Below are 22,684 nucleotides of genomic sequence, written 5' to 3' on the forward strand. Positions count from 1 at the left end.
GGCTGCGGAAGGTTTGTTTTATTGTCACTCGCTCCTGTGCCGGGTGCCCCCCTGAAACCTCTGCCCAGGGCCAGCGCCACCCTCATCTCCCCCGAGGGACCCCACGGTGCCCCCAGGATGTTTCCAGAATTGTCTTTGGGGCCCCAGTCCCCCACAGCCTTCAGTGGCTCGGGTCTGGGGACTTGTTACAGGACAGCAGCACTTGCACATCAAACTCCTTCCCACCGAGAAATGAGAGGCATCTGTGATAAAAAACCTTTTTTAAAGAGTAAGACCAACAATTTCTCTACAGCAGTTGAGCAGCTTCGATTTCCATTCCATCCATATGACACAGCATCTGATTCCACCTCCTGATTTGATCTTGGCAAAAGGAAGAGTCACCTGCGCTCAGTGTAAATATTGAGTACATGAAATACTGTCAGGAACCCCCCATTTAATAAATATCTGCAGTTCTCGCTCCTCTACACAAGCACTCGACGGCGACGTGCCGGGGAGAGCGCGGCCGGCTGGGCTGGGACAGGCCGGGGAGGGACATAAATTAATGATTGCAGTCGGATGCGCCGTGGCCGGGGAGCTTTGGAGCTGGTCCACGCTGGAAATCCAAATCTCTCTCCCACCTTGGAATCCACGCTTCCCCTCGGGAAACAATCCTCTGTTTGGGGTGCTGTGGGCGCCTGTTGTGTCTCTGGGATGCTGGGCACGGACACAGGGAGGAGTGGGAAGCAGAGCCTGCTTGGACTGGGAGCAGGACAGCACTTGCAGCACCTACAGGGTCTGCACAAAGCATCACGCTGATGAAACCCAGAACACCCCCAACCCCTTCCCGGGGCCAGCAATGAAATTCCTGCACAAACGGGAGTCCACTTTTGATGCCGGCGCTGCTTTAAACAGCAGCCCTTGGAATGTGCATAGGACAGAGCTCGATGGCTCATTCCTGGCAATGGAACAATACAGGTGAACAGCTGCGGGCAGCGCAAAACTCTACAATAATGCTGATTTCCTGCATTTACCCGGCAGCTGCAGTTATTTACCCTGCGCTCAATGCCCGTTTGCAGGGAGGCACCGGTCCCGAGGCTTCATTTGGTCTGTGGCAAGTGTTCCATCGAGTGTCCACAGCTGGTCCTGCCTGCGGCGTTGTGTTTCCTACAGCGGGGGTGTCGAGAGCCCAAAGCCACAGGGGGTGCCGAGGTCAGGGCCAGCTTTTGTGCCCAGAGCTGGACGGAGCCCTCAGCGACTGCCACTCCCTGCCAGGAAGGTTCCTTCAGTGTTTCCTCTGCGTGTCCCAGCCGGCCAGGGAATGAGGGGCGGGAGGAGGCCGGGAGCACCAGAAAGTGAACCAGCACTTCTTGTCCTTTGTATTTAGAGGGGACAAGCCGTGCCCTGCCCGGGGCACGCAGCGCACTCGCAGCGTCCGGAGCTCGGGGAGTGCCCGAGGGCCCCTTTCCATGGCTGTCCTGCGCAAGCCTTCCCGCTCATCGTTCCACAGGGGCAGCCCTCGGAAGCCATCGCTTCCCCATGCGCTCCTGGCCCTTCCCGGAGGTCCTGGCTGGCGCGGGAGCCCCCGGGGCCGTGTTCTCCGCTGGCAGAGGCAGAGCCGCGGCCAGCGCTGGGGCGCTAGCGGAGCTGAGGCTGCTGCTGTTGGCAGGGGGCTGCTGCAGGAAAGCCAACAGCCGCGAAGTCTTCCCAGCCAGAGGAGCTCTCCAGTGCGCAATGCCGGCTCCTTCGGGCTCGGGGCCGGCTGGCGGGATGTGCCGCTGAGCCTGCTGTGCTTCAGGAGGCAGCCGGCTCGGAGAGCTGCTCCAGGCCAGGAGCTGAGCCCGGGCAGGAGCTGCAGGCGTGGGCACCGCCGGATCCAGCGCCGCATCCCCTTCGGTCCCAGCCCCTCCGGCTGGTGGGAAGCCGCTGCTTCGCCGGCTGCAGGACTCGCAGCACAGCTTGTGGTAGCCAGGGATGGAGCAGTATCGGGCCAGCACTTCCATCTGGCAGAAGATGGATTTGTCTCCCAGGCAGGGCTCATCTGCAAAACAAATACCCCCGGGGATGGGAACCCAGTGATGGGCACTTGGCAAACATGAGCACGCTGTGTTTTCAGAGAGGCGCAGGCAGCAATTCCCAGCGCCAACCTCCCAGAGCTCCTACAGGTAGGAATGTCCCACCCACCCCGAATCCCTTCCTTTCAGCCTGAGAGGACATCATCCATCATCAGCAGCATTAAAGCCAAGGTCATCTTCCCTCCCAGAAATTAAGCCCCAAGCCTCGGAGATGCCTTAAAATAAAAAGAGTCAGATGAAGTTTTGTCCAGATGAAGTTTGGTGTTTTTCAGGGACCAAATGGAACTGTAGAACTGATGAAAGCTGTAACAGTGAGTCACACCTGAGGTGCCCTGAAGGCAGGGATGTACATCCCTTTCCTCAGGAAAAAGAACTTCCGGAGACTCTTCTGGAAGCTTTGAACCCAAATCAGCTTTCTGCAGGGTAAAGATGTCCTCACAGGACAGGCACAGGGGCTGCCTCACCATGGGCCTGAAGCGCATCCGGCTCCCACCTTCTGCTCTAAAGCATCATCTGGAGCCTGACCTCAGAGTGGGTGAGAATCAGCCCATTTCCAAGGAACTCAGTAAAATCCCCCACAAGTGGGGCTGGGGGATGAGGGTTCTAAATGAAATTCTATGGAGTATAGACATGTCCCTGTCCTGGTGTCACTGGACTTCTCTGGATGGATGTTTGCTGGCTCCTGCCAAAGCTGGTGTAAAAGCAGCAGCTCCACATGGGAATATCCACGCTCCATGAGGCACTGTGGGGCTATTCCAGCCTCAGCACGGAATTCTGGGCCACAGGTGCAATTCCTTTTGCCTTCCCATAGTGACAGTGACCCTTATTTGGTCCTGTTCTCTCATGGTTCATTTTGGAGTATCCATTTGTGCTGGTTTGCATTCCACAACCCCACCCACAGCCTGGAGATTTGGGCTTAGGCTTCTCTGCTTCCAGCAGTTTCGCTAAGGAAGGACCCAAAGCAGATCCCACCTGTCCAGTCTGGGGGAAAACACCTGCACCTGCCAGGAGCTCGGGCTCTGCTTTTCCTGCCAGCTCCTGAGCAGTGCCAGGGCCACACGAGGGAGTTTAAACCCCAACAAAGCCCAAAGCCTACAGGGTGAATAATCCGAAGGAAGAAATGCATTGCTGCCATCAAAAGCTTCCAAACCTGTTAAGGATTCTAAGAAAACCATGTAATGGATTCCCAGGAACCTCATTAATGCTCTTGGTTCCACGCTGATGTATTTTTATTCCCTCACTTGGCAGAATTTACCCTGGGATTGAGAGGTCCAGCAGGGTTTGTTTTGGATTGACCTTCACCTCTGGCCCCAGTGTGTGCCAACACAGCCTGGGCCCAGGTGGTTACACCCTGTTAGAGCACGGTAACGGGACAGACCCCGGCGTGGGGAGCTGTGACATCCAGAGATTGCTGGACTGAGCACAGGAGAAGAGCTGGGCTCTGTGTGTGCCAGGGGGGCTCTCCAGTGAGGAATTATTCCCCCCTGCTGCAGCCATCCCAGCTGTTCTCTTACCATCACAAGGAGCGAGTTTACAAGCCCTCACGGATTCCGGCCGCTCCCCCTCGCAGCGGTCCCCAGCGCGGCACAGGACCTGCCGGCTCTCTGTCCCCTCCCCGCAGGTCACCGAGCACTGTTGGACACAGAGGGCACGGATCAGGGCACTCGGCAGCAATTCCCCCGTGCCAGCCATGGCTTTTGGGACAGGCTGGTGCTGCCCACAGCCGCCTCTGCCCACCTGGGACCAGGGCCCGGCTTTCCACGGCGCGGGGCACGGCGCCCGGTTGCAGGAGCGCCGGCTCTCGGGGCGATCCCCGCTGCAGAACTTGGCGTGGACGGAGCGGTTGGTGCCGTCTGGGAGAGGCTGGATGCAGCGCACCGTGCGGAGCTGGTAGCCAGAATTCCCACAGGTTTTGGTGCAGTGTTCCCACTCATCTGCTGCCCAGCTGGGAAGGGAAATGGAGACAGACACCGTCAACTGTTAACCTCATCGTCCTGCTGTGGCTGCCTCATCCCTGGAGCAAGCTCATCTAGTGGAAGAACCGGTTCCCATGGCAGGGGGCTGGAAGGAGATGACCTTAAAGGTGTCTCCCAACCCAATCTATCCCATGATTTTATTATACATATATACATATATATATATATACTACAACCACCCAACCAGAGCAGTACCCACGCTTACACAGGTAGAAACTCCCCTCCATGTTCAGGAACTGCAGGCTGGGAAGCTGCCAGCATCCCATCAAATTCCTCCCAGCCAGTCTGGCTGGGGCTACCCTGTCTGAACAGGCAATCCCTGCTCTCCGTGCCCGGCTGCACTCACAGGGGCTCTGTGCACTCCTGCAGGTTGCACATCCTACGGATGGCCTTTGGCTTTTTGCTGCCTTCGCAGAAGCTCCGATGAACCATCTTGTTGTCGCTCTTCCTGCGGCACCCATACTTGGTGTACTGGAACCCTGGGAAAAATGTCAGGGCAATCAGGAGACACGGGTCCTTGTTAGAATGCTTGGTTTAAATAGGGTTTTCTGGCCAATTAAATGAGTTTACAGGACAGCTATTTTGGTATTTGCATTCCCCATCATTTGCTTAAAAGCCATGGACAGACCATGAGCACGGGGAATGCTCAGGAGCACCAATGCCTGAGTTTGGGCATCCAGAGCAGCTTTGGGGTCTGAATTCAAACATCAAGAGAAGCCTTTTTCCTTCCTAGGCTGGAAGTGTGACACCTGGGAGCAATCATGCACTTCAGACATCTTATGCTCGAGCCCTAAAATAACAAACCTGTTAAGAAAGAAAAACCAAGAATCTAAACCATTCCCTTCTCCCAGTTTCTGTGTAATTTGTCCCTTGTTCCAGGTGCCTGCTCACCTCCTCCGCAGGGTTTGGAGCACTGGGACCAGCTCTTCAAGGCCCACTCGAAGGTGTCGGTGTCCTCCCGCAGCACGTTGTTGCTGTGGATGGTCGGCACCGAATCCTCGTGGATGATGTATCTGTACGTCAGGCTGGATCTGGTGTCGTTCTCCCGAGGAATGATCTATCAATAAACAAACATAAACCCAGCACTGCTGCTGATTCCCCTGCTAAGCACAGCCACCAAGGCCTGGCTCTGGGATGGTCCTTGAGGCCCCTCCCGGAGCTCAACGCGTCACCCACCAGCACCACCACGGCGTCGTGCAGGGGCCCATCCGTGTGCAGCGTTTCCGTGTTGTCCTCGATGCTGTACTCCCACTGCACGCCCAGGTCGATGAAGGATCGGGATCTGGCCTCCTCCCCTTTCCCATTCAGGATATAGTGTCCTGTAGCCTGGTTCTTGATTGCTGGGAGGAGCGAGAGCAGAGCCTGTTGTGCCTCCCCCGCACTGGCAGCAATCGGGGTGGCACGGGGAGGGGTATTTCCATCAGATTATGAAAATAACAGACTTCCATCACATTTTACTTTGTTCTGTGCACACAGGTGTGTCCCAGACGGTAAAATCCACAGGTGATGCTAAAATCTCTAAGTGAAGAGCTGAGGAATCAGAGCCCTGTGGAAATGCCTGGGTTTGGGCTTCCACAGCACACCTCAACAGCCAGGTACAGTGGGGACGATGATGATGATGATGATCATGAGGGTGGTTCAATTAGTAGCTAATTCATTAAAAGCTGGAATCATAGAATGGTTTGGATTGGAAGGGACCTTAAAGATCATTCAGTTCCAACACCCATTGTTCTTCCATACAGCTTTTTGCAACGCACCATAGGAATAATTAAAAGATACTCAATTTGATTCACCCTGGCAGCTCCCACTTTGACGTGAATCATCACAATCCTCGGTTAGCAGACATGCAAATTGGGGCCAGTTTAATATTTTGGAGAATTCAAATGAGCAGATGTTTGTTTGCTGAGATGGAGGATTGCAGGACTTGGCCCTGACCACGCAGTTTGCAAAGCCCATGTTTACCCAACCCTGGATTCTCTGGCATGAGCACCCTGTGCTTCTTCTCAAGCCTCATAGCTAACCTGAGCAGAAAAACACTTACCAAGAAAGTGAGGAGAGGCCTCGTCTTCTTGGATGAACACATGTCGAGCCCCAGGAGGGATATCAAACATCTTAAGGTACCCTTTGGCACGTGCAGGGGCAGCAGGGAGGAAAAGAGAAAACAACAGGGAGGTCAGGAGTGAATCCATCAGCAACCCATGAGCAGGGCTGGGAGACATGGAGCCAATCCGTTTGTAATGGGTGGGACAGGCCCTCCCTGGGCTCTTCCAGGGAGAGAAGAGTTACAGATCCATCTGCCACTTCCCAGCTGGGATCAGTTTAATAGTTACAGCCGTGCTGGTCCAAGCAGGACTTATCAGCAATTCAGGCAAAAAGGGTTTCTGTGCTCCTCAGCACACCAGGACACGAGCCAGGTCTGTGTCACTACCTGCCCAAACCAGTCCTCAGCCAGGTTGTGGGATTGCAGCTTAGTGACTGCCCTTTCAGATGGTCATGTCTGCAGTGAGAGTGAAAAGGTGTTCCCAGGGAAAAGTATGCTTAGTTTTGATTTCAATTATTTACCAGTGCAAATCACAGGTAATTAGTGTAAAATCAAGGAAGTGCTGCCATTAGGAAGACCAGAATCCCTTCTAGGGCTTGGTCACAGGTACTTGTAGATCAAGATTTAACCAAGAGCCCGGGAAGTTCTCTGAGTGCATGGGATTTTCATATTCCAATTTTCTTTTTAACACCTGCAGATTTAATGATGCAAAATCACTGGATTTGGAGCCTACTGGAAGTACTGGCAGTCTGTCCTGCCCCAGACATACACAGCTCCTGTGAAAATCCAAGTGAAGGAACAGAAAAGCAGGGAATAGGGAAAATCACAGTCCTGGCTGAACAGTGCCTGTGCCCAACACCATTTCCAATCTTTTCCTCCATCACCTTTAGAGCACAAGGAACATCATGTTTTTGCCTGGTCTGGCACTATCTGTCCTTGCTTACAGGAACTGCCATTCCCATGGATGCCTCTCTCCCTACAAGCCATTGCACTTACCCAGAATGTTTTTAGCATCCTTTGTCCCAGAAAGGGAAAGACTGTGAGCTCCTATGGGTAAAGGAAAGGCTCCTCTCATCTTCCCTTAAACAGAGCACTTGGAATAAGTGTCCTGAGAGATGAGCCTGATCATTCCACTGACAGGGTGTCACCCAGATGCTCTTTACAAGCAAAAGATATAAATTACATCATAGACTTTGCAGCAGACTTCAACACATCTGGGCAAGACAACCAGTCCATGCAAGTCAGACAATCCAGGCAGGATTTTAAGTTGGATACTTGCAGAAACTGTTTTCTAGGAACTCAGGTTCCTTTTGCCACTTCTTGCCTACATGCTTCCCTGTTGAAAGAGGTCATTTAGCCTTCTTAATGACCAGATTACCCAAGCTAGGGGAAAACTATCAGCATTCCCTGAACACCTCTGTATCCATGCACAATCGGGGGCCGATGGACAGCAGCCTGCCCTGAACAGGCTCAGAGATGGGCCTCGTGGGATGCTGTTACATCCGTTATTCCCAAGGTTTGAATGGTTATGGCATGATCTCGTGTCTGTGGGTGTCACACAAACCCCAGAGCCAAGAGGAGTTCCAGCCAGCTGTAGGCAGATGTTTGTCCTACCGAGCTTTTTGGGAGTGCGGGTGTAGGTCCCCTTCACTGTCCGGCAGTGCGAGTCGTCCCCGCCGCAGACCCCGCACTGGTCCTCAGCCTTGCTGGAGCCAATTTCCTTGTCACAGCCCACTTTCTGCAGAAAAAAGGGAAAGACTGGATATTAGGGGAGGGAATTCTTTCCTACAGCTGTGCACAGGCCCTGGCACGGCTTGCCCAGAGAAGCTGTGGCTGCCCTGTCCCTGGAAGTGTCCAAGGCCAGGTTGGATGGGGCTTGGAGCAACCTGGGTGAGTGGAAGGTCATGGCAGGGGGGTGGCACTGATGGCCTTTCATGTCCCTTTCAGCCCAAACCGGTCTGGAATTCTATGATAAAAAACAACCAGTGGAAGAGAAGCGGAGCATCTCCATGGACCAGGTCTGTGCTGTTCTCTAATTTAATTTAAATCACCAGGAATTGAGAGGAATAGAGTGCTGCAAATATGGAATTCAGAGACACCAGCCAAGTCTCTCTCTGCCCCTGAGCTGCTCCCATGAGCTGTTCCCGGACGAGCTGCCACTCACCACGCATTCCCCACGGACACAGACGCTGTAGGGATCCCTGTAGGAGCAGCGAGTCCCGTCGTGCACCGGCTGCTTCATGTGAGCCACGTCCCCCGTTTCCCTGGACTGGCAGTACAGGTGACATCTCTTGGGAGCTGTGGAGCCAGGGAAAAGAAAGGACTGCATGGAGGACAGCGATCCCACCGACGGAGCGAGGAGCGAGAACGGACGCGCGGCTTTGGGGTGAGGATGGGGGGCAGAGCAGCGCAATGTGATGCTTAGGGAAGGAACACGTGGATTGTGGGCAATTTCTGGGGGGCAAAAATGAGCATTTTGAGAGAAAACGGAGATGTTTGGGCAGAAACCTGGGGATTTAGGGCAAAACTGGTGTTTCTGAGATACAATGTGGCCATTTGGGGTAAAAAGTATCCATTTTAGGGATGGAATTTTAGGGCTGAACTGGGGGCCTCGGGAAACAAGAGATTATAGGTGAAAATGGAGGGATCAGGGCAAGACTTGTGATTTTGAGACATAATTCTGCAACTTTGGCACAAAAATGTCAATTTTAGGGATAAAGGGGCATGTCTGGGGGAAATTGGGACTTTGGCAGTAAAAAGGGGACATTTGGGTCACAGTAGGGAAAATGCAGGTTAAAATCAGGGATTTAGGGCAAGTCTGCTAACTTTTAGACATAATGTGTTGATTTAAAGTCAAAAGTGTCAATTTTAGGAATAAACAGAAGAGAAATTGATTGTTTGGAGGCTAAAATGGAAAAACTTTGAGTCAGAGCAGGGAATTTGGGTATTAAAATCCGGGATTCAAGGCAAAACTACTGATTTTCAGACAAAAGAAGAGAGATGGGTGGGGAGGGAACCAACTTATTTGCTTTTCTGGGAGTTGTGGGCCTGTCCCTGAGATATCCAGGCCAAGGGGAATGGCTTCAAACCCTTTCAAGTGTCACTAAAGGCCCAGAGCAGGACGCACGGTCGGGGTGCTCGTAGGGCAGCCAGTGGTGTCGGCTGCCCCGGAACTCGAAGTGGGAATTGCGCTGCTGGCACTGCTGGGCCCTGAAGTCCTCAAAGTGCTTCGGACACTCCTCGGTGCTGCACAGCTGGAACTCAAAATTGACCCCGGCGCAGTCGTCGCCTCCGTTGATGGGCCTGTGAGAGGAAAACATCCCAGAGAATTTCAGCAGGGAGAAATCCCTCCCTGGGAGGGTGGGCAGGCCCTGGCACAGGCTGCCCAGAGAAGCTGTGGCTGCCCCTGGATCCCTGGCAGTGCCCAAGGCCAGGTTGGACAGGGCTTGGAGCAGCCTGGGAGAGCGGAATGTGTCCCTGCCATGGCAGGGGGTGGAATGGGATGGGCTTTACGGTCCCTTCCAACCCAGACCAGTCTGGGCTTCTGTAATTCTATGGAATTCTTGGATTCTCCAAAAATGATCCCATTTCAAGGGGCTTGAACAGAATGCCCACCTGACACCCAAATGCCATTTCAAGTGACCCCTCTGAGGACGCCCAGGCGGGTACAGTCCCACACCTACATGGGGTTGTTGCACTGGCGCGTGCGGAAGCGAACCCCGGTTCCGCAGGTCCGTGAGCAGGAGCCAAACTTGGTCCAGGGTCCCCAGTGTCCGTCCTGCTTCAACTGGTTGGTGTTCTTCCACATGCAGTGACCCTTGTAGCACCACTGAGGGAATTGGGGCAGGAAACAGGTGAAAACAGACACAATCCCCACATCAAATGTATAAGCACAGCACAGGAACGTTTTGCTGCTGCCTGGGGCACATTCAGATTGTAAAAGTGGCTCTCCTGTATTTCAAAATAAAGGGAATTTGCTAAAAACCCCCAGGTATCCGAGTGTAATTTTATAATTGAAAATGGACTGGCAGCAGGACACCCACTAATGGGGATATTAAAGGGAAAAAGCAGGCGCTAATCCTCAGCCTACACAAACATTTGCCTCAGGGTGTCTGAACAATGAGTTCTGAGCAGCCATCCCACAGTAACAGCATCATCTGCTTCCCTGGATTCCTGAAGGCATTTGACAGAGACTCTGCAGATGAGACAGAGCCCCAGAAACGTAACAAGGAGGTCACAGAACAGGTTGTACCTCAGCTGCAATCTCTATGCCCAGAATGTGCAGCTCCCAGAACACCCCAGTGGGAAAGCACAGCTCCCGCTTTGCCCAAGTTCTCGCTTCGCCCCAGGAATGCCAGGCAATTCCCCGCTTCCCTCTGTGTCCTTCAACCCAAATGGACCCAGCTGTTGCTTTTTCTTCCCCAAGACAATCACAGTGCAAAGCCTGGACTCACTTTTCCTGGGGCACACTCGGTGCCATCCAGGGGAGGTCCCTTCTTGGTCTTGCAGAAGTAGGGGTTATCGGGGTGGCTGCACCACAGCTGCTTGCAGGGATCAAAGGTTCGGAACTGGAAAATACAACAGTCGTGAGACGGAATGCACAACGGGAGATTACTATGCTTTTTGGATAATGCCTTTTGTATTCCATTTATACTTTATCTCTAGCTTTTATTTTGTTTTATTTCTGCCTTTTGCATAAGGATCTAACCCACTCGGGAGATTCCATCTCACACACCCCAATGAGCTCAGCATCTCCAGGGCGGTGCTTATTCCCTGCATCCCCCAGCCGTGGGACAGTGAGAAGAGGAAAGAAAACACCCAGAAGTGGGACAAAAAAAAAGACTTTTTTTCTCCTTTTCTTTCTTGGGATTGCTCTCACCAGTCTGTGCCACATGGACCATGCTGCCACTCGTTCTCCCATTACTCCACAGGCCTGAGTTTCCCCCATAAACATCCCTCTGCTCTTTACAGATCTCTTTAAACACTCCATTAACTTCTCTCCAATGATGACGGCACTGCAGCTCTCCCGTCAGGCCACAGCACGTACCGCTGTGCACATCCTGTAGCCCACGCCGAAGTCGAAGCGGCACTGCTCATCCATGGAGTAGTTGATGCCTGGCAGCTCAGGAAGCTTGGGCCAGTCATGCTCAAAAGGGTCATCGAGAAGACAGTCATAAGAGCTATGGAAAGAGACACAGAGAAAAATACCATGAGAAGATGTATACCCCTAATTCCTGCCCCATCCCTGGAAGCGTTCAAGGCCAGGCTGGGTGGGGCTTGCTTGGAGCAACCTGCTCTAGTGGGAGGTGTCTCTGTCCATGGCAGGGAGTTTGGAATGAGATGAGCTTTAAGGTCCCGTCCAACCCCAGCCATTCTGGCATTCTGTGACAATCTGAGGCCTGTTCCAAATCCCGCTCAAGTTAGAGGGGTCCTTCCACAAACGCCTCATCCCGGGCGGACGGGCTACGGAACAGCCCCGTGTGAGGATACAGCGTTCACGGGACAGAGCTTTTCTAACAGAGATTTGAGGGGAAAGAGGCTCTAAAAGAAGAGGGATCAGAGACTGGCTGCACCAGGGAGGCCTTACTGGATGTATCTCCTGAGCTCCTGGCCGCTGCAGCGGGACCAGTGGTAGCGGTGGAAGGCGGCCTGCACCAAGGGGGCCATGACACTGCCCATCGCCGTCTCGTCCCCACATCTGTTCCCTTGCCCATCGTGCTCCATGCCCAGCCTGGAACAAAGATCCCCCCTCAGAGCTACTGCAAAAACAAGGAAACAGCTAGGGAAGAGGCACCAAATGTGACCCAGCACAGCACAGGAGGTTGAGGAGAAGGCAGTGAAGGACATTCAAACCAGCTCCTGCCTCCACTGCCTGGACCTTCCAGGTCCCTTCCTCACCTTTCCCTCACCCCAGAGAAAACAAGGTCACCCCGCCTCCCCTTCCTTTTTTCCCCCCACTTGTCTCTCCATTGCTCCAACCACTACTGCATTCCCAGGGGTTTGGAAATAAAACCAGGACTGCTTCCACAGAGCCATTAAATCCAACACCACCCCTGGAGCAGGCAGGAGGTGCAGCACAGCATGCTGGTGTGATGTGACGGTAAAAGCCGTACTTACACGTGCCCCGTCTCGTGAGCGACCACGAAGGCGGAGGAAAAGCCGTCCTCGTGGTTGAGGGTGCAGCTCCGGACCGGGTGGCACATGCCCGTCACAGGAGCATATCCTACAGACAGACATCAGGGCTGAGCCTTGTGCTCAGCACAGGGATTTTAAATGAGAACCCCCCCCACTAAACTTCCTCAGGAAAAGCTAATGTTGCTCTAAGGCCAGGGCAGCCTGCCTGGCTCCTCATCCTGACCGGCGCCTGCTCTGACACACCCCAAACTTTGGGGATTCCTGCCCATTATCATTAGTTCCCTGAGGCCAAAGGATGGATGCAGGTGTCAAAGTGGCTGGGATGTCTGCAAATGGAAATCTACAGTGAAAGATGCAATAAAATGAAGGGGAGCGGAATGCCACGTGCACTGAGCTTCCCACTGATCCCTGCACACACAGGGGGTTTGAAGAGAGCTAAGAAGTATTTATTTACAACTCTCAAGAAAGAAATTCAGTCTGTGGTTGGATATAAACGACAAGGACTCATGGCAAGGTCTCCTTGCTTTTGAAAAAGGCCTGTGGAATGGACAAGGCGAGGAGCTCACAATGCAATTCCCAATTTTTTCTCTTTTCTGGCAGAAAGCCAGCCAAGAAACACCGAGCCCAGAGCTCTGCTCCAGGTCAGCTGCATTACCTTGCATACCAGCGGGCCCAAAATCTTGCCTGGTTAAGAAGATGGCATGGTCGTGGTGCTCGGCGTGGCTGGGGTCTGACTTCTGCTGCTGATAGGCCCAGCGGCACACGTTCTCCAGGCTGCGCGAGGGGTTCCCCCTTTCGATCAGGCTGATGGACTGAGAGAGCAACACGTTACCCCCAGTGCCTCCCAAGGGCAGCAAACTGAGGCAAGTCTGCATTTTCTGCACAGGAGGTGAAGGCGGAGAAGCGGCTCGCTCACCTTCGCGTACCCCAACATGATCATTCGGACCAACACGACGTTGATGTGAACGCCCAGGGACTCGTCATGGTAAATTTCATTCACCTGAGGAACAAAAGAGGAAAAATTACAAAAAAAGCCCACTGATGATACCACAACAGGCCTCAGAAGAGGATTTGAGTCTCAGATCATTTCCACTCAGTGAGAAGCGCAGATTCGCTTCCTGTCATCGCATACTCCCTTCTCATGGAACTTTGGGAGGCACCAGTCAAGCCTCCTCTCGCATGCCATGGATCAGGGCTCAAAGAAAAGGGGATTGGGAACAAGACTTCAAGTACAATCCCTGCAAATTACAGAATCCCAGACTGGTTTGGGCTGGAAGGCACCTTCTTAAAGCTCATCTCATGGGCAGGAACACCTTCCACTAGACCAGGTTGCTCCAAGCCTTGCCCAACCTGGCCTGGAACACTTCCAGTGCTTCTTGTTTTAAAGAGTGTATTTTTTTAGGAGCAACTTATACCGCTGCCCTACTTTTTCAAGATCAGTTAGAATTCTGTGGTCACTTCTGTACTAAAAAGAAGCTTTGTGGAAGGGAAGTTAGAAAAACAGAATTATGCAGATGGGCCGAAAGTTGTCCTTCTTGAGGCCCTTCCCTGTGTCTGGGAAGGTGAGAAATGTCCTGGCACCCGAGTGTAAAACATCTGCAGGTCCTCAATGAAGCTCCTCATTCCCCTAAAAACAAAATAAATATTATATTATGGGCAATTGGTGAGAAATAAACACCCCTGTTCAGAAGTTGGTGGGTTTGAGCAGGAGTTAGAGGCTTGTTTTATTTTTCAGTCAGGCTAAACAAAACCTCCCCTCAGGGAAAAAGGTCACTGGGAGCTGTCCAGACTGTGGGCCCCGGCACGAGGATTTCAGCCCGTGGTTTAAACCTGAAATCCCCGAAGCTGAGAGCAGTGTCAGCAGGGCAGTGGGACAGAGAATGAGCACAGAGCTCAGGCTGTCCTGTGAAGCAATCACCCCAAAGGTCACTTATTCCTCTCTCATTTTCTCCCCATTAATGCAACAGCATGGCTCCCACAAAGGGCTGGGCCAGGATAAATGTTCACAACTTCCCTGGTGCCAACAGCCAACAACACGGGAGTTCTCTAGACACAGGGGTGACTTCCCTGGAGATGGAAAGGACCCTGGAGTTGACCTGAAGCTTCAAGTCTTCAAGATTTCCCCACAGCCCCCGTTTTATCCCGTTCCCTGGATGGCTCTGGGCAGCTCCTTCGGCCCCACAACAGCTCCCAGCAGATGGAGCCACAGGCGTGTAAAAACATGGAAGTGGTCTGGGACATGGATCGACCCTGCTGCTCACTGAAAAGCTTTTAAATCCAAAAAGACAATATTCTGCAATAATGCACAATGGAGTTTCAATGCTGATGCTCCACAGGGTGTGTGGGGAAAAAGGAAATGATTCTCTGAGTGATGTGCTGGAAAAACATCACATTGGTTGGGTTAAATTCGTACAGGAATACTTTTTTTTCCTCTCAGATTCTAAGTTCTCAAATTTAACAGCTCTGTAAAACCAAGGAATCATTTAAAAATTATTCCAGGGATAAAAAGAGTGTAAAACATATAAGAATCATTCCCACCTTCATAAACTCATTATTAATGGGAATCATGATGGGAATAATTAGTCCCTCATCCTTAAGATGTTTTTTTTTCCTGGGAAACCTTATGATCCCACAGTTCCTAAGGCAGATCTACTGGTATTACCAGAAGGTCTGCCCTGTCAGAGAGCCCCTGAGGGTTTAGAACAGCTTTTCCTCTAGCTATTTATGCTTTAATCAGTTTTTCCCCAGAACTGTGCTGTGGGAGAAACTCGGAATTATTCTAAATGGATCAACTTTACTTTTCACCCTTACTATTTTTCAACTATTTCCAAATTCTTGGAATTACCCTCAAATGTGCCCTGGGAAACTGCTGTGAAAAGATGAATTAAAGGAACGTATCAAAGAGAGAAAACCTTCTCCAGCAGCAGTCAAAAATGATGCCACCGCTGTTTTTCCCAGACCTGGTGCTCCCACAAGAGCTCCCGAGAGCCATTCCAGCTCCCAGACAAGCCGTGCAGCGCTCTGGGGGATACTCACGATGTTCATCAGGGTGAGGAGGTAGTTCTGGACGTGTTCCTTGCCGTGGAATCGGACAACAGAGTCGTCCACCCCCAGCAGCACCTCGATGTTGTGGTCGTTGTCTCCCGCGTGGCGCCGGCGCCGCAGGCTCTCGTTCAGCCGCTGCTCCATGTGCAGGGAGCTCAGTGCTCCCAGGCCAGCGAGGAGGGACCCTGCAAGGACAGCCTGCCATCACTGGAGCCCTGATTCCTGTCCCATCTCTGCAAGTGCTCAAGGACAGCTTGGGCTTGGAGTAACCTCATCTAGAGGGGGGTGTCCCTGCCCGTAGCGGGGTGGTTTTTAAGGCCCCTTCCAACCCAACCCAGTCTGTGATTCCATTATACGACCGGTGGAACTCCAGTTCCATTTCACAGATGTTCTCCCACAAAGCACCCTCACCTGCAGAGTCACCACTTCTCTGGATAAAACACATCAGAGGAACTCTGAAGAAATTATTCTCTGGGTGTAGGGCTGAGAGAAATCACCAGAAAACCAATAAAAAAATTTATTCAACCACATGGGTCTGAAGTTTATCATGGTTCTTGTTCCACACACAAAATCGAAAGCTCTTACTTCCACTTATGGCAGTAAAACAAAACCAAACCTGCCCAGGGATTTCTGACAGGTAAAACCTCACAGCTCTAGGGTCCTTGGCTCTTCCCAAATCTACACCAGTACTCCAACAAGCTCTGAGCAATGAACATCAGCGAGGAACATGGTGCACACGGTGAGCTGTGTCCTACCGTTCCCGTGCCCCTGTGAGAGTCAGGGGCACCCCCGCTCCCCCACTCTTCCCAAAACCATACGGGGATCTCCCTGCTCTGTGAAGCCAGCTAGAGCAACCAGCACCCAGTGGATGGAGAGGAGAGAACAGTCCTGCTTTCCACCCACACAGTGTCAGGGCACTTTCCCCTTCGATGGCAAACCTCCAGCCCTTCTCCTCTGTGCTGGAATTCACAAATGCCAAGGCTGCAAGTCCACAAACTGGCCCTTCCTGTGTCTTCAGGCACTCTCAAGTATGCCAACCCCAAGACAGCACAACAGTGGGAAAATCACACACCCACTCCAATTCCAAAAACCACTCCAGCTGGCAAGGCTGCCAAGCGCAGCATCCAAGGGAAACCCAGCTGGAACGCTGTCACACTGCGGTGCCCGCGGCGCCGACTTCCCGTACCTCGCTGGGAAGTCAGGCAGCGGTTCCTCTCCCTAACTGCTGTGCCCAGTCCAAAAAGTACCGGGTCACATGAGTGCTTTATCTATCCTCTTGTCTGTTTTCCACAATGCAGCACTTGAGAGACTTCAAACAATCAGGCCCAACCCCAGGTTCTGGGTGCTGCCGACTGGTGCTCCGGAGGGTGCAGGCTGCATCCCTGGCCAAGCACCTAACACAACATCTGGGATCCAAGTCCACTGAGTCCAGCTGTTCCCCCAGCACTGCCAAGGCCACCACTCAACCATGTCCCCAGCTGCCCCATCCACACAGCTTTTAAAACCCTCAGAGGATGGGAAATCCATCACTGCCCTGAGCAGCCTGTGGCAGGGCTGGACAGCCCTTTGGGTATGAAATTTTCCCTCATGTCCAACCTAAACCTTTCCTGGCACATCTTGAGGCCGTTTCCCCGTGTCTGATCACTTGTTACTTGGGAGGAAGACGACACACCAGGCAACGGTGAAGAAACACACAGAACCAGTCTGGCTCTTTGGGGATTTGAGCTAGACAGCCTAATCCATCCTAATCTCATTCTGGAATTAGCTGGTTTGTTACCTCTTCCTTTTTTAATTTCCTGGTCACCTGCATCACTTACATCCCGATCTTACCTGCAGGAACAGATCAGCCCAAGCTCCTGTGCCAAGAGAAATGGTTATTCTGGGTTACAGCATGTGTAACTGTAAAACAATGGAACTACAGCTCTTTCCCTGCTATTAAACAAAGCTGTGTTCTGCCCAAATCTAATTTAATCAGTGCTGTTATCAACCAACCCTCTGTGTACCTAAAGAGAATCCTCAGCATCACTCACATGGGAGATTCTTGTTGCCATCTCATTTTATATTGTAAAATACATGGGCTGAATTCTGTGCTAGGATAGAAGCATTCCTTAAATATATATGTATATACATTTTACATCTGTCCATCCATTTATCCATCTATTTTTCCATGTTCCTCCTGTACATTCACGTGCTCAAGTGCCTAATTTAGCCTTTTTCTGAATATACAGCTAGGGAAAGCATCTAGGGAAGAGCCACACCTTACTAATTCAAAATGAAACTAATGAGAAATCAGTACAGAACCAATTGAGATCAGTCAAAGTCCCTTTCCAAAGAGTGTGTTAATGTACAAAATGTCCCCAGGGACAGAGGTGTTCTGCAGCTACTAAAAAATTCCATTCTGCTGTTCTCAAAGTAAGGAAACTAGGCCAGTCCATCCTGTCACCACCTCCTGAGCCTTATTTTCAAGTGTGCCTTTTGAAAAACCAGCGAAGGAAAAAAGAATCATTTAGTTCAAACGCACATTCCAAACGGTTCCAACATAATTCTCACTGGTTCCTGTGAAATTGTGTACATGCAACATTTTTTTGTGGCGCTGCTGGTACTGCCTAATTGTGAGGGATCAGCAAGAGAAACCACCCAGGTCGTGAGGGCCAAGATATGATGACAGGATGTTCTCATTAGGTTCTGGGATGTGCTGGAACTCGTGGGCTTTGATTTATTAGGTCCTTAAAAAACAAAATCCTGGCGAGTTACACATTCTCCCTTATCTCTACTTGAAGAATTGCCTGAAATTGCCTTTGACTCCACAAGCACCGAATGACTTCCTACCACTGCCACAAGAGTTTTGTGGCATGACAAGAATGTGGCCTGTCCTAAGGTCCCTGGCCCAAACCCCCTTCCCATGTGCAGCGCTGACACCGGGACCTGCAGTCTTGACTCCACGATTTGGATCCCTAATACTGTCACTGTCCCTGCAGGAGAGTTTGCTGTTTGCCTAACCGCTGCCAAAACTTCTGCTTGTTTGTTTTTGGGGGCTGAGGAAACAGTTTGTCTCTGCAGCAGCCCCAAGTGAGCCAGCTGGCCATAAAAATACAGAGTTTTACTTGATGTTTCACTCTATGTTCAAGGCTGTATCCATCAAGTGCTTCCAGAAACCCCTGCAGAGCGTCTCTCTGGGATATTTCACAATAAATAAATATTATCTCTGAACTTTTGATAACACCAAGCAAGCCAGCTCTGCTGCTGAAGAAACACAGTGCAGTTACACCAAAGAGAACATTGGACTTAACATTTCCCTCAGGGCAGAAATCACTTGAGCATTAACAAAAAGCAAACCAGAAGAACTCAGAGAACAGCCCTCAAGTCAGAGTCACTGAGGTCAGCAAAGAACCTTCTGAGCATCGAGGCCAACCCTCCACCCATCACCTGGATGTCATCCACCACATGAGGATGGAAGTGCTGCTGCTCCTGGGAGTTTTGGGATGTGGCAGATGAGGTTTGGTGTGCTGTCACCTCGGAGGTGTTAGCAGAGGACAAAGACACTAAAGCTAATTCCTAAGGGGAATAAAAATGCCAGCAACCACGTTCAGACACAGCTCCACTTTCACAACAGTTTCACCATACTAAGGAAGGAAGAAAAGGGAGAGGAAAAGCTCCTGTGAGTTCACATGCAGAGCTCCTGAGATGACTGAGCTCGCAGAAGTACCTCTGTTTATGTTCTCTTCCAGTGGGACCTTTGGAGTGACAGTGACTGGCAGCATGACAAACAAACAGGGATTAAGGGAAAGTCTGAATCCTGAGGCTGCAGGATTAGTCAGGAAATGCATGAACCCCAGGGGCCACAAACACAGACCCCATCTGCCTTTGTTCTTACGCTTAAAAGAGCAAAGGAAACGTTCTGCCCACCGCTCCCATGAAATCTGTGCTTCTCTGGTACCTGAGCAGTTCCAGCTGCAGAGAGGTTCTGGGAAGGATGGAAGATTTCCTGCTCTATATTCCTTCAGCTGACATCACGGGAAGGCTCTTCCCTTGGACGCAGCATCAGCAAAACCAGCTCTTAGCCCTCATTTACACCAGGGCTCCATGCCAGCAGCACACTCAGGGAGCCACGTAGAAACGCATAATCCTCTGTGTATTTGAATTATGTTTAGTGCCAACTCAGGATAAACTTTTCCAATAGAAAAGGCTGGAATTTTACCCTGTAATTTTCTTGTCATCACTTCCCTCCCTGGCATGAGGCTTTCTAGGACTGCAGGTTATCCTTACCTGGCAGCAAACACACAAAGAACAAAGCCAGAACTTAAGGAAACTGTAATTAAATAGGCCTGAATTTAGGTCAACTATTAACTGTTCTTTTTCCATCCCATGACCAGAAACAAACAGCAAAGAGGAACACCAGCCTGTGCCAGAGCTCTCAGTGCTGGAAAACACGCCTGACACACTCCCTGGCCGGTCTGCAGCAGCTCTGCTCTCACCTGACTCCCAGTGAAAGCACTTTCAGATCTGTGCAAGTTCAGCAGGGATGGTGCTGGAGGAACTGTCGCTCCCCGGCTCTAACACACAACCAAAAGAAGAGCAGGGAGGCTCAGGATCAAACTGGGCCTGTTGGGAATAAAGATACTGCCCTCCAATAATGAAAAGCTGGGGGAGGAGGCTGGACAAGCAGAGGAGAAGCCCCAGGGGCTGCTCTCTGCACCTTGCCTGGCCACCACTAATGCCAGATGACGGCTCCGCGCTGGCTTAACGCGGCCTCGGGACTTGCCCTGGCTCATCTGCTCTGCACCTTATTTTTAGCTGGGCTTTAGCCCTAACAGCCAACTTAGCCAAGAGGCAGTTATCCTAGAACTACACACCATGTCTCCTGGAATTCCCGCTTTCCTCATAGCAAGGAATCCTCCCATTCCCCATTTCATTAATTATTTGGCTCTCCTTCTCTATATATAGCAAGAATTCCATCATAATGTTATTTTGGAGGTACAGGTGATTTGTTGGGTTTTTTTGTTTGTTTGTTTGTGGAATTTTTTTTTAGAACAGGTTAAAAATATGTATTTACTACATGTCATTATTCAAAAAAAATCTTAATTATGGGTAGGGCTGAGGTCTGGGTTTGACACTGAATTTTGAAGTATGAAAAGGTATTAAAAACAGCCTCTTGACAATTGTGGGCTTTTTTACCAAGACATTATTACAAACCATCACTCTTCTTTCAGTTTAGCAACTCACACAAGTACCTCAGAGACTTCAATAGCAATAAACTGAAATTTTCTACTTTAATCCCATGAGAACATTCTGTTGGGTAAAGGCCAGAATTTTTTTGGGCACATGAGGAAGACTTAAGCATTTGGGTCTGGCATTTTAGGAGACCTTCTGCTGGTGCTCACATGCAAACAGAGGACATGTAGAAGCCCGTGGGTGACATATTGGAGACAATGAACCAAGCAAAGCCACCCCTTTGTCACTTTACACCACACCAAGTTCTTCAATTCAATATCAACGGAGCTCTTTAAAAACAGCTGCAATAGTAGGTGAAAAATAAAAAGGAAAAAAAGTCCCATTTTGCAAACTCATCATCTGTATCAATGTCCAAAAGTATGGGGAAAAAAAAATCTATAGAGGCTCAGAAATCTGGTTTACAGATGAGAAAAAGTAAATTGGGCCCACTGCTGAGGGGCACACCTGGGATGCTGGAACCAAACCCAGTTTAGGTATGGGAGGGCTTGATTTTACACCTCAGAGCAGCCAGGCTTTACTCCCCAAGTTTCCAGCTCTTAAAAGCATCGAATCCACGACTTTCCAAGTCAGACACTCACCCAGGAACACGAGAGAGCTCTGAATTATCAACCTTAAACACACTCACGCCTTCATATGTCACTGCATCAACCCAAAAATCATTTTTACACCACAAAGGAGTACTCTTAAAGCACCCTTGGATTCCTAGCTGGAATAATGCACTATAAAAGGACAGAGCAATCCAGAAATGGGGTACCCACTACACTCTGAAAGCACAGGTTGCATTCATAATTTATCTGCTAATTCAGAACTTACTGGAAGAAGAAATGCTGGATGGCCTGAGCTGTGTTTTTGGGCAGGTTCCCCGAGATCCCAACAAGCTCCACAAGAATTCCAGGGTGTAAACTCTTTAAGCAGGTATTATCAGCACCAGAACACTGCTGTGAGCTTCCAACCCTCGAGGAAGTTGCTTTGGCAGAGATGCAGTCCCCCCCAGTGCTCATTAACTAAGTCATAGCAAGGCCTTCAAATTCTCTCACTCCTTATTCCTTGGCATCTGACCCAGCTTCTGCCAGCTGGCTGAAAGCACGTCAGGAGCCAAGCTCCCTATTTCACAAACCCATGGAATGGTTTGGGTTGTAAGGGAGCTTGAAGCCCATCTCCTTCTGCCTCCTGGCTGTAGGCAGGAGCATCTTCCACTAGTCCAAGTTGCTCCAAGGCCCATCCAGCCTGGCCTTGGAGACTTCCAGGGATCCAGGGGCAGCCACAGCTTCCAGGGAAAAGACAGTAAATGAATTTTCAGTGGTAAAGCCTACGGCAGATGGGAGCCATTTCCACAGGGAGGGCACTAACTGCTCCTTGGGTCACTCATTCCTTTGGGATAAAGGGAGAGCTGTGTTGACACGCAGCTGCTTATTTTTAAAAGCTGTGTAAGGAATGTGTTCCCAAACACGTGGGACCTTTTACTGCCACAGGAACCGTGCGAGAGGACACAGCCCGGCTGGTGATCCTCTGCAGGCCCAGCCACAGCCCTTTCCATCAGCCAGCAGCCCACTGCCCACTGTCAACAGCAATTACCCTCTGATCACCACTTGATCTGCCCTAAGCCTCTGCAAGTCAGCAAAGCCTGCTACACTGTCCAGACACAAGAGCGGGACACCGGGACACAGCCCGCTTCCCTCAGAAGGGGATTATTCCGAGCAGGGAGCTGTGCCTTGCCCACACAGCCCTTGGGAATGAGGGCTGGAGCCTGACAGCTGCTGAGGGAGGACTCACACAAGCCACCAATGTACAGTTTAATACTTCACCTGACTGTGCTAGCTGTGTGCTCTGCAGCAGCCCCACAAACCATGTAAAACCCCGCGTTGGAGGCCTGCCGCTCTGATCCACGCGAGGGATGGATCCTTCCACCTCACACCGTCATCTATGCAAGGGGAAATCTCAGGAAAGAACCTCTGCCCTTTTCCAGGATGGATTTGCTTTCTCCTGCTGGTGGAGAAGCCAAAGAGCTTGTCTGAAGGGCCTGTCTGGACAGCCAGAACTGCTGCAGAGGCAGCTAAGCTTTTCCATTAGAGTAAGGACCGACAGTGAAAACACGCTGTAAAAATGCAAGGGAAGAACTGCCAGTGGTGACAAGGTGGGGCACAGCAACCTGCTGCTCCAAAAATGCTGAAGGACACTGGGGTGGCAACAGTGGAAAAAGCAAA

At 51.1% G+C, this 22,684-nt stretch overlaps 1 protein-coding gene across 50 annotated transcripts in view; it reads right to left on the reverse strand.

Moving 5' to 3' along the window:
• The window catches only part of ADAMTS3 (ADAM metallopeptidase with thrombospondin type 1 motif 3), a 100,855-nt gene continuing 78,171 nt past the window's right edge, over positions 1 to 22,684 (reverse strand). For all 50 annotated transcript variants that reach the window (XM_023927035.2, XM_086890855.1, XM_086890846.1 and 47 more), the window contains 18 exons: positions 15,240 to 15,433; positions 13,120 to 13,203; positions 12,859 to 13,015; positions 12,186 to 12,291; positions 11,656 to 11,799; positions 11,116 to 11,248; positions 10,523 to 10,636; positions 9,752 to 9,897; positions 9,196 to 9,371; positions 8,233 to 8,366; positions 7,683 to 7,806; positions 6,069 to 6,149; positions 5,204 to 5,367; positions 4,919 to 5,084; positions 4,374 to 4,506; positions 3,789 to 3,996; positions 3,566 to 3,683; positions 1 to 2,017 (listed from right to left, as the gene is read on the reverse strand). In XM_023927035.2, the coding sequence (XP_023782803.2) occupies positions 1,473 to 2,017; positions 3,566 to 3,683; positions 3,789 to 3,996; positions 4,374 to 4,506; positions 4,919 to 5,084; positions 5,204 to 5,367; positions 6,069 to 6,149; positions 7,683 to 7,806; positions 8,233 to 8,366; positions 9,196 to 9,371; positions 9,752 to 9,897; positions 10,523 to 10,636; positions 11,116 to 11,248; positions 11,656 to 11,799; positions 12,186 to 12,291; positions 12,859 to 13,015; positions 13,120 to 13,203; positions 15,240 to 15,433 (2,927 nt within the window). In that variant the 3' untranslated portion in view covers positions 1 to 1,472. The remainder of the gene's footprint in view (positions 2,018 to 3,565; positions 3,684 to 3,788; positions 3,997 to 4,373; positions 4,507 to 4,918; positions 5,085 to 5,203; positions 5,368 to 6,068; positions 6,150 to 7,682; positions 7,807 to 8,232; positions 8,367 to 9,195; positions 9,372 to 9,751; positions 9,898 to 10,522; positions 10,637 to 11,115; positions 11,249 to 11,655; positions 11,800 to 12,185; positions 12,292 to 12,858; positions 13,016 to 13,119; positions 13,204 to 15,239; positions 15,434 to 22,684) is intronic.

Source organism: Cyanistes caeruleus, chromosome 5 (assembly GCF_971803275.1).
Source record: "Cyanistes caeruleus chromosome 5, bCyaCae1.hap1.1, whole genome shotgun sequence".
Classification (NCBI taxonomy): domain Eukaryota; kingdom Metazoa; phylum Chordata; class Aves; order Passeriformes; family Paridae; genus Cyanistes; species Cyanistes caeruleus.